Raw genomic sequence first — 11,410 nt, forward strand, 5'->3', positions numbered from 1 at the left:
CTACACTAAGCTACATAAAATAGTGCATCGGTTTTTGATTTCGATGAACGGTGTTGCCATGGTTACTCAAATTGAATTTTCTTTGAAATTCCTTTAAATCGCTAGTCATCCTTCAGTTTTGGTCTGATGGCAATGGCTTCTTTTCTCATCCTTTGTTATAAGTACAAACTAGTAGAGCTACAGTCTCGACAGAGACTTCTGGTTACCCTAGTGATGGAACACCACTGTTCATGAAGATAATAGAAAACATTAAAGATACATGTCATTAATTTGTACTCACAGTTGAAGTTATGTCTACATAATGTTTTCCCTTCAGAAACAAATGCAGAAGATCATGATCCACTGCTTTAACAGTGTTAAACACAAACTCCAGTCCAGGGTTGGATTCTTTGACCTTTTTGGACTGGACTTTATGGTGGATACAGACTTCAAAGTAAGAATACCCTACAAAACAAGTGTATTGGAAAATTAGTCTGTAAGCATTAGGGTAAATATTTAATGAATCTCAAATGCTTAGATAAATTCAGTTAAATCAAGTCCATGAGTTGGCATTTAAGTAAAAATTCTACAATTTGTTTTAAAAAAAATGAAAAAAAAAACTTTAAAAAATTCTTTTGGATGGAAGTTAATAGATGCTGGTCAAGAAAGGCAGTGTATCTGGAGATCACCACAGCCAAATATTATGTCAGTTATCAAGCTGTCTGAAATGTGCAGTGGCCACCAGATAAAATATTTTTCTCACTGGACACTTACTTTCTTAAATTGTAATAAAGTAAGCTGAAGAAATACTGGAAACACTAAAATGCCTCCTTTTTTCCAGATTTACCTGATAGAGATCAATGTGAACCCAGCTCTCCACTGTAACTGTGAGGCACTGAAGGAGGTGATTCCCGGGGTGGTGGAGGAGACACTCTGTAAGTTATAGCTTAATCAGGAATCTCATTCAGTCTGTTAGAGTCCAGAGAAATATCTGTATCAAACTAATCAAATCTCCATTTGTTTTACAGTTGTGGCCATTGAATGCTTTGAAAAAACACGCAAAAACCAGCAACTACTGCCTTTGAATTCATTAAGAGGTTTTTCTATACTTTACTGTGGTTCTAGGCCATACAATATGCCTTCCAGGCCTAGCCGCAGTGTTTCACCCACAAAAGACAACACGCCACAAGAAAAGCGTGCTTCCATTCCAAACACTGCTGTTCCTACTGCACCACGATCTCTCCACCGTTTGAGCACCACCAGTACGCCGGTTGTGTCTGCTCCACCGGTTGTGTCTGCTCCTAAACCAACACTAACAACTGAAAAATCATCCACTGACAAAAACAGTGAAAAAGACTCCACTATTAAAAAGCAGCCAGTTGTGACTGATGTTCACAGGGTCTCTAACCCCAATGCCAAGCTATCGGATATGGTCTCATTTTCTTCCACTACCCTGCTGGCAGAGGCTGGAAATCTCTTAGGCCAGACCTCCAATAAACTGGATGAGTCAGCAACATTGAAAACGAGCCATGGTGATGAGAAACAAACAGAAGAGGATGAAAAACTGAAAAAGGAGGATAGTAACTTGAAGGAAAAGGCGCAGTCTGTAGCAAAGAGCTCAGAAGGTGTGGTACTGAACCTTTCTCCTCCTGAAAAACAAAAGTCAACAATGGCTGAGGAGAAGTCAAGTGTTGCTGACTCTCTAGTCAGTTCTACCACCAAGACCACCACAACCACTTCTACCAGCAAAGCAAAACCATTTGTCGGCCGGTTGTCTGGTAACACCACTTCTGTACCTGCTACCTCCTCTGTGACTTCCATCCCAAAATCCAGTCCTGGTGACACCAACTCTTCAGCAACCACCTCAAAGCCAGGACTGACTGAAATCACACCGAAACCAGCACATCCGTACGTTATAATGACTAGCACTACCAGCACAAACCCCATACCAACTAAAAATGTATCAAATTTCCCTCTTATTACAAACAATGGAAATAGAAGTGCTCGCCATAATTCAAACACTCAATCTCTTCGCTCATCCAAAGAGACCAGTGGTAAACTTTCGATTTCTGGAGGCTTGAGTTCAAATCCTTATAATCTCACTAGCTCATTAGGGAAAACTCAAGGCTCTGCAGTGTATCTCAACACAGCCACTACTAGATCTCTTAATGTGACAGGATCTAATGCGTTATCTACCGCAAATTCACATGCAAGCTCAAACAGTGCCAAACTAATGACAGTCCCCTCTGTTACAATATCAGAACCTGGCCCTAAAACAATAGCAACACTGACTCTCACCAGCTCTAGAAGTGGATTCATGGGAAGAAATGAAGTCAAGTCTGCCGTCCGACGAAGCAGGGATAGGGACAAACCGGACAGGGGGAATTGACTACTACGCTATTCCAAGTACAGCTGGGGGTGACATCTGCTGGGAGAATTAAACAAGGGAAACAACCTAGTCTGTCTCAACAGTCAACGTACAAAGTATCTGTGATATTATGACACAGGGTACCTAAGGGCTTAAAAGGTCTTAACGTTAATCACTTGAAATGTACCCACACAAGCTTAAGTGCAGCACTTTAAATTTTTTAATGAATGTATTTTCTAAGAGCAGGGATATTCATATTAGTAGTAGAATATGAATCAAATCAACTCATCTGCTAGTTTTATCATCTTTTTAATAGAACAGAACTATTTTTTTCACTAATATTTATTGCATTGTACCAACATTAGTATTAAAATACAGGTACTCATAAAATCTATTCAAATCACAATAGTTTAACATTTAAACATTTCAAATATTACAAATCTAATTATTTTAATTTTTTATTTCTGTACCCTATTAAAGATGTGATCCTTTCTTTTTCTCAAAGGCTAGATGTAGTCAAACAAAACTTTTTAATTTAAATTGATAATAGTCCCCTGAACACCTGTCAATGCTGTACTTGGTTTAAACTTTCAAGGTTCACAAGTACCTACATTTATAAATTGGTAGAATGATAAATTGGTAGAATGATCAGTTGTTTTTACTTTTCTCTGATCATTATATTCCTAAATACACATGTAATAGTATTACAGAAATGACATTCCAGTGCCGTACAGCTGTTTTCATTATTATTTTATTGTGCCAAATGTGAAGGAGATAGATTTTATTTAATTGTAGAGTTTATATCCTATTTATACAGTTTTATTAAACATCTGTGATACCTATGTGATATCTATACTAAAGATGCTTATGACTGAACTCTGCAGTTATAACCAGAAGCTCTCCTGAGTTTGGCCGTGACTTCAGTGAATCACTGAATAATTTTTTGTTGCCACATTAAGTTTGGATGAGTTGTGTCTTTGTGCTGAATGTGGTATATTAGCTGTATATACCTTTCTTTTTGTTATGCCTTACATAAATCTTTAATAAATTATTATTATAACACATACATGTCTCTTAATCCTTATTGTTCTTCTTAAGGTCAAGATCTAGTAAATGAAAGGTGTCTACAAATATATCAAATTTAGGAAATGAATTCCTTTAATGATGCTTTATAACTTTAGCTAGGTCAAATAAGGTGTTTTGGGCATAATTTGTAAGTAAACAAGATGAAAAATCATATCACATATTGTCATTTCCAATGAAAATTACCGGTAAGAAAAGCAGCCATGAATATGGGAGTTTTTTCCATATCAGACAAAGAAAATGTATCCAGATTGCCTACAATCTTTTAAAAAACGGAAACTTGTATGTTCATGGCCTCTTTAAAATAATGTTAAATTTAATATAGGTATCGGGACTACTTTTAATGTAATTTCAAATTGAATTCCATGAAAATACTATATTTTCTACATAATTCTATTAGAGCGATAAAGTATGGGAAAAAGAAAATTGAAATTGATAATGACATCATAATGGATCTTGCACTAAAAAGTTAGATTTGAACAAAAATGTATCTCAACATATGGCATACCTTAGAGAAGATTGTTTTAAAATTTCAAGCATCTACAATGAGAAGTTGCTGAGAAAAACTGTGATGAAAATTTGTTATGTATGAAACAGACAGACGCACAGACAAACAGGAAGTTGACATCAGATTTGAGCGAAAATGTATCCCACCATATGGCATGCCTCAGAGAAGATTGTGTTAAAATTTCAAGCATCTACGATGAGTAGTTGCTAAGAAAACTGCGACGAAAATTTGTTACGGACGGACACACAGCAACACGGACACGCAGACAGACGGACAGACAGACAGACACACAAGAGTAAAACAGTATACCCCCCTCTCCTTCAGAGCGGGGGTATAAATATGTATATATTTTTTTAACATATAACCTCATAATGACAAAATATCAATCAGCTAAATCTGTAAATTCACTATATCAGAATTTTTTTATATGTATAAAATTTTAGACGAAATTATTAAGAATTCATAATCAGAATTATGCATCCCGAAAACTAGTAAGACTGCAAGGGTCACATTTTTAAAAACTGTTCACTAATAGGTGCATGGAGAGATGATGAACAATTTACCAAAGCATAAGCTACTTTGCACTTCAACCAGTAGATCTGAAAATGTGCTAAGATTTGAATCAAACTGCCTCAAAAATCGGCAAAAAAAGCTTAAGAATGTCACTTTTTTTTTCATATATGCATGCACATACATGCATAAGCATTATCAAAATTAATAAACAAGAGGCCCATGGGCCACATTGCTCACCTGAGCACTGTGGCTAGGAAAAAGCAAAATTGGTTTATACTTGAAAAGCTTAAATCCAAAAGTAGTCCCATGACCAATCATGGCTTTGCTGATTTTTAAAGAATTTTCCTATACATTTCTATGTAAAACTTTGGTCGGCAATTTTGGCCCCACCCAACCCCTGGGGGTCATGATTTGAACAAATCTAAATCTACACTACCTGAGGATGCTTCCATATAAATATGATCAATTATGGCTTTGTTGTTCTTAAGGAGAAGATTTTTAAAGAATTTTCCTATATATTTCTATGTAAAACTTTGGTCGGCCATTTTGGCCCCACCCTACCCCTGGGGGTCATGATTTGAACAAATCTAAATCTACACTACCTGAGGATGCTTCCATATAAATATGATCAATTATGGCTTTGCTATTCTTGAGAAGAAGATTTTTAAAGAATTTTCCTATATATTTCTATGTAAAACTTTGAGTTGGCCATTTTTGCCCACCCTACCCCTGGGGGTCATGATTTGAACAAACTTGAATCTACACTACCTGAGGATGCTTCCATATGAATATGATCAACTATGGCTTTGTTATTCTTGAAGAGAAGATGTTTAAAGAATTTTCCTATATATTTCTATGTAAAACTTTGGGTTGGCCATTTTTGCCCCACCCTACCCCTGGGGGTCATGATTTGAACAAATCTAAATCTACACTACCTGAGGATGCTTCCATATAAATATGATCAATTATGGCTTTGCTATTCTTGAGAAGAAGATTTTTAAAGAATTTTCCTATATATTTCTATGTAAAACTTTGAGTTGGCCATTTTTGCCCCACCCTACCCCTGGGGGTCATGATTTAAACAAATTTAAATTTACCCTACCTGAGGATGCTTCCATATAAATATGATCAATTATGGCTTTGCTATTCTTGAGAAGAAGATTTTTAAAGAATTTTCCTATATATTTCTATGTAAAACTTTGGTCGGCCATTTTGGCCCCGCCCAACCCCTTTGGGTCATGATTTGAACAAACTTGAATCTACCCTACCTGAGGATGCTTCCATATAAATATGATCAATTATGGCTTTGCTATTCTTGAGGAGAAGATTTTTTAAAGAATTTTCCTATATATTTCTATGTAAAACTTTGGTCGGCCATTTTGGCCCCGCCCTACCCCTGGGGGTCATGATTTGAACAAACTTGAATCTACCCTACCTGAGGATGCTTCCATATAAATATGATCAATTATGGCTTTGCTATTCTTGAGGAGAAGATTTTTTAAAGAATTTTCCTATATATTTCTATGTAAAACTTTGGTCGGCCATTTTGGCCCCGCCCTACCCATGGGGGTCATGATTTGAACAAACTTGAATCTACACTACCTGAAGATGTTTCCCCATAAGTTTCATCTTTCCTGGCACAGTGGTTCTTGAGAAGAAGATTTTTAAAACATGCCACCAAATTTTCGTTAATTCCCAATTATCTCCCCTTGAATGAGGGCGTGGCCCTTCATTTGAACAAATTTGAATCCCCTTTACCCAAGGATACTTTGTGGCAAGTTTGGTTGAAATTGGCTCAGCGGTTCTTGAGAAGAAGTCGAAAATGTGAAAAGTTTACAGACAGACAGACAGACAGACAGACAGACAGACGGACAGACAGACAGACAGACGGACAGACGGACGCCGGACAAAATGTGATCAGAAAAGCTCACTTGAGCCTTCGGCTCAGGTGAGCTAAAAATTGAAACAATGAAAATTTTATTACATGTATTTCTTTTCTTTATGACTGTATATCAAGTATTGCACAATTTTGCCAATGTGGCCAACTACATGTGTAGTTTTTCTTCCATGATAAATTAAGATTATATCAAGTAAAAGACAATTTTTTATAAACATTGTCTTTAAAGTTTTGATTAACAGGTCCACAGTCATCTTTTCAAACTCACATACTGTTTAGAGAATCACAGACAAGGTATTCCAGCTTGACGAGCCTATTTCGGCATGACAAGCATAAAATTGTTTACTATACAATCACTTCCACACTTTGACAACTCCATCCCTTGACCCAGTGATAACCAGACACTGAGAGGTCTGACACAGGTTAATGTCACTAATAATATCACGGTGCCCCTGTGGTGGGGCCTCGGGGCCCCGCCGTGGGTTATCTTCACTGGTTACTTGTTTCTTTGTGTAGAATTCCTGAATCACCTCCACCCCGTCTACAAGTTTTGCTCTGAAAATTTGATTAGAAAAAGATGAAAGTTTCTTAATCACATGCCAAGTTAAGATTTATTATTTCATAATCTTTATAAGAGATGTAAAATTTACAAAATGGGTGTGGGATAGGGATGCTATTTGATAGCTATGAAGAAAATGAAGCCAATACAAACCTGTAGTTGACTCCTGTCTGTTGTACAGGATCACTGGCGGCCCCAGCCAGGATGAAGGAGTTGGCGGGGTAGGAAATGTCCCAGAACCGGGCCCTCATGTCTGACCCTCCCGTCAGCATAAACACATTGGTGTCTGTCACAGCGATGTGTAACCCATACACAGAATGGTGACTAGCCTATAGAACAAAGTTATATACATAATAGAGAAGAGGTGCATCAAATTCAAGTCCATGGCTCTGCTCTTCCAAAAAAATCTGATAAAAGGAAAATTGAAACATAATACCATGACGAAGAAATTGGGTACGTTACACAAATAAGATAAATAGGATACTTTCTTACTAAGCAATATATCCAGCCCATAAGACTTTTTAGATATGTAAGTTTTTAAAAAAAAATTTGTGATTAATTCAAAAAGTATAGACACTGACCTGATTAAGACTAAGGGTGGGTGTAGGACTTGCCCACAGGGCTTTTTGTCTGGCCCCCGTCTCTACATCCCATATGGACACTTCATTATTTCCTTGGGTGGCTGAGATCAGCCAGGACTGCTCCTGGGGGTGCATGATCAACCTCCTTACTCGGGCACCTGTCCGTAGCAAAATGGTTATCAATAAATCATAGTGCCACTAATGAAGTGCAGTTTTTTTTTAATGATAACGATATTTATCCATACCTGTAGGATGAACAATGGAGTTGATAGGAAGCTGAAACCTCATGTCCCAACAGACATGTGTCCCACTACTGGTCCCCACAGCCAGCCAACACTGGGAGTGGTGTACAGCAAAGGAGGTGATCAAACCTACAAACACACCATTATAAAGAATGCAGCCACTTTGCAATGTTCCAAAAATCTGGTACAATGACTAAATTGAATACCAACATGTGATTGTGTCAAACATTATCATTTCAGACAAATGATTTTATCTTTAAATTTCCTTTCTAAATTATCAAAATGATTACATTGACAACTTCAATTTTAAAAAAAGTTACATCTTTTCAGCTTTCTGGCTTGTGTATGATTCGATTTTTTTTGCTTGTTACCTGACTTTGGGTCGTTTCTGAGTTTCCAGACTTCCTTGTTAGAGTGGAGATCATGTCCCACTAGGAACCCATTGACTGTGGCATATGATAAAACAGACTGGGCACCTGTCACAAAACAAAACACCTCTAACACTCATACACCAAGTTATTCTTTCATTGCCTCATATACATCTAATATTAAATATTTATTTAATATTTAAAGTAAAGGACAACTTAAAAATTTCCAATGTATTCCCCTAATCTTAATTCTGTTTTCCTTTATATTGTTGTACATAAACTGATAATAAATGTCTTATTAGATATACACTACATATAATTGTACTTTGCTGTACCTGTATCAAAGTATGTGAGATCTACAATGTTTCCATAGTCTGACTTGTCAACATTAATAGCCTTGTTCCAGGTGGCCTTCCCTGTCTCTATCCTGTTAAAACAAAGCAAATCAATAAAAGAAACAATTACTTTGTGTCTGTCTACAGTATTATAGAGATACATTGTAGCACTACTGACTTGTAAATGTTGATTGCCCCCATGTCAGTGAATGTGGCCAGTGAAAGAGCGGATCCAGGAGCTTCACAGAAAACTAAACCTTTCACTTTCTCTCCTAATAAAACAAAGCAATACTCAGCACTTATATTTATCTCTATTCCAGTATAAATGAAGTTACAAAAAATTCAGGATATTTCTCTTTCCTCATTATTTTTTTTTTCTGGACTTGTTAAAGAAAGTTTAGTGAAATAATTGGATATTTATAGAAAAGGTTAAGAGAAAAATTAATGACATAAAATATAACACAATGCTGTCTCACCAGGTACAGAAGTATTCTTTAGGGTCTGTTTAGAGCGGTTAGCAACACTGTTTCCCTCCAATTTTTCAGACTCCCATAATTTGACTGTTCCATCATTAGAGGCCGTGGCAAAGAATGCATGGTCTTGAGAAACTTGAATCCTGCCAGTATATATAACATTCAACTGATGAATGCTCAAGGAATCACTACCCTTGGACTTGAATTACTTGATGTAAATTTCTTTATTTATGTACAGCATATACATGTAATAACAAATTATCCGGCAAAGGCACTTAAATTTCAAATAAGTCATTGATGGCTGAATAGTATTACATTGAAAAGACAAAATCTAGTGCTTAAGAGAGTTATTCCCCTTGATAATGCACCATATCAATGTAAGTCATTAATCAGTACTTTCTGTGCCCCCTTTCTACCTGTTGACTGCAGCCCTGTGTTCCTGGAGGTGGGCCACCAGTAGCCCCTTGGGTTTCCAGTTACTGGGTGGGGGTCTCCTCTCCCAGGCTATCTCAAGTAAGTCTTTAGACTCGGCCGAGTACAACTCACGCTTCTTATGGACAATGTTTCTCAAGGCTATCTTACAGGGATGATATTTTGCTGTAATTTAAAACACTGCACTTTTTAGGATTTAAAGTTTTGAAAAGCTATATAATTTTAGCAGAAAAACATACAATATGATATACAGATCTACATATAAAATTGTTTGTATATCAATATATCACATAAAATTTTTTCAAGCAATGAGATTCTAATATAGGGAAGGTCTTACTGGTGGGATTTTTGTCGGTGCTTTTCTCTGTCAGGGACCTAACTGACCCCTCGGAAGACACCTGACTCTGTGACATTGTAACAAAGCTTCCAGATGATGAGGATGTCTGACTTAGGGTCTGTGAAGTGTTTAGTTTCCTCTCCAGACTCTCGGCAGTTCTCTGGAGGGTCCGGGCTTTTGGAGACAAACTATTTGAGGATGAATCTGACTCATTGGAACCAAACATACTTTTCCACTCAGAGTTCTGAAATATTCATACAATATCATGAAATGATATTCAGTTACCATTAATAGAATCTTTTATATTATATTTTTTTCAATTAAAATTTAAGCATACAGTATAAGATTATACTCAAATTATTTTAATCTGTAACAACAAATGTACAGTATACAGCTACTCACCATGTTTACAGATTGGTCCTTTGGATTTGTCTTTTTAGAAGAACGACTGGAAAACAGAGAAATCACTTACGTCATTGAATATTAACATATTCATTTTTTTTTTTGAAGCAAAATTTCTTCCTAAATGGTTTCATTGCATAATTAATCCATGTACCAGAGTAAAAACTAATCTAATTTTATGCAAATATTTTGACTTCAATTTCAATCCCCATTTTTAATGAAACAATTGAATTTTGCACAACTGTATAATCTTACAACAGGAAAACTCTGTGCACAGTCAGTAGTATTTACAGTAGACATACCTGGAAGTACTTAGATCCACTCCCGGTTGTTTTGGATCTTTCTGTTTCAGTAATTCAGCATGTCTCCTGGTTATTGCTTTACCTGGGCCCACAATACAGAATCTACCATGGGAATACCCAGACTCTTGTTGAGTCTCCACAGACCTGAACAGAAAATCAGGAATTATAGTATATCTAAACCAATATTGAAAGCTTCTATGAATTTAGAATACAGAAATAAACATGAGCATGTTGTTAGCTTATTTTACTGAAATGTTGAGGTCTTGCTTACCCTGCTCTAGATCTGTGTAATTTCATTATGTAATCTTTCATGGCCTAAAAACAAATGCAGTTCTGTGTCAAAATCTGAGGGTGTCACTCTCTAGACATAGAGATATTTAGCATATGAACCTTGTCAAAACCCGGTATATTATGAAGGGCAATATAAATTAAAAATAAATTGTACTTACAAGAAGTTTATCTTCATGTGATTCATCCATACCAAAGGAAGTCAGCTTTTTAAAAACCTACAAAAGCATTTTCCTTCAGTATAAAACTTAAAAAAACAACAGGCCCAAGGGCCTTGAATCGCTCTTCTGATAAATTGTACAATCTATCACTTCTATTAGAAGCCTCCAACTCTATTAGTATCATAAGACCCAAAATGCATCAACTTACAAAGTATGATAATATTTAGCCAGTTAAGACTGAAGATATTATAATATAATTATAAAATACCATAAGTAGGTCACAGTGACCTACCTTTTGATTGAAATTTTCTGAGGACTCAAGATACATTAATTGACAAAGACTGTTGATTCTTATTAAAGAAGTACCTGATATATTCAAAAGTAGGTCTCCAATTGACCTACTTTTTGGTCGACATTCTCTGAAAACCCAAGATGCATCATCTGACAAAGTTTGACAATTCTAAGCCAATTAGTTCCAGAGATAATTAAATATAGCCATCAAATGTCAAAAGTAGGTCACGGTGACGTACTTTTTGGTCGATGTTATCCAAACACCCAAGATGCCTAAACTGAGAAAATTTG

At 36.2% G+C, this 11,410-nt stretch overlaps 2 protein-coding genes across 2 annotated transcripts; one reads left to right on the plus strand and one right to left on the minus strand.

Annotated features, from left to right (window-relative positions):
* The first annotated feature begins 301 nt into the window (after positions 1–301).
* On the plus strand, positions 302–3,290 carry LOC134240143 (mucin-5AC-like). Its single transcript, XM_062722244.1, has 3 exons — positions 302–433; positions 821–914; positions 1,008–3,290. The coding sequence occupies exons 1-3, from the start codon at positions 302–304 to the stop codon at positions 2,366–2,368; spliced, it is 1,587 nt and encodes a 528-aa protein (XP_062578228.1). The 3' UTR covers positions 2,369–3,290.
* A 3,132-nt stretch (positions 3,291–6,422) lies between these two features.
* Positions 6,423–10,901, minus strand: LOC134240144 (phosphoinositide 3-kinase regulatory subunit 4-like). The gene is made up of 14 exons (XM_062722245.1): positions 10,829–10,901; positions 10,651–10,694; positions 10,380–10,523; positions 10,078–10,123; positions 9,676–9,919; positions 9,323–9,503; positions 8,910–9,049; positions 8,612–8,705; positions 8,434–8,525; positions 8,102–8,206; positions 7,734–7,859; positions 7,489–7,646; positions 7,061–7,236; positions 6,423–6,903 (listed from the first exon to the last, which is right to left on the minus strand). The coding sequence occupies exons 1-14, from the start codon at positions 10,856–10,858 to the stop codon at positions 6,702–6,704; spliced, it is 1,782 nt and encodes a 593-aa protein (XP_062578229.1). The 5' UTR covers positions 10,859–10,901; the 3' UTR covers positions 6,423–6,701.
* Between the last annotated feature and the right edge of the window lie 509 nt (positions 10,902–11,410).

This window comes from Saccostrea cucullata, unplaced genomic scaffold (assembly GCF_032062105.1).
Source record: "Saccostrea cucullata isolate Sc308-1 unplaced genomic scaffold, CSIRO_AGI_Scuc_v1 ctg17629, whole genome shotgun sequence".
In the NCBI taxonomy this organism is placed as follows: Eukaryota; Metazoa; Mollusca; class Bivalvia; order Ostreida; family Ostreidae; genus Saccostrea; species Saccostrea cuccullata.

Bases quoted from the DNA above. Each gene is read 5' to 3' on its own strand.
- LOC134240144 (XM_062722245.1), bottom strand. From the start codon at position 10,858: ATGGATGAATCACATGAAGATAAACTTCTT. The intron at 10,695-10,828 runs GTAAGTACAATT...ATTTGTTTTTAG, and splicing joins CACATGAAGATAAACTTCTT to GCCATGAAAGATTACATAAT. The intron at 7,860-8,101 runs GTAACAAGCAAA...GTGTGTTTGTAG, and splicing joins CAGAAACGACCCAAAGTCAG to GTTTGATCACCTCCTTTGCT.
- LOC134240143 (XM_062722244.1), top strand. From the start codon at position 302: ATGTTTTCCCTTCAGAAACAAATGCAGAAGATCATGATCCACTGCTTT. The intron at 434-820 runs GTAAGAATACCC...CCTTTTTTCCAG, and splicing joins TGGTGGATACAGACTTCAAA to ATTTACCTGATAGAGATCAA. The intron at 915-1,007 runs GTAAGTTATAGC...TTTGTTTTACAG, and splicing joins GGTGGTGGAGGAGACACTCT to TTGTGGCCATTGAATGCTTT.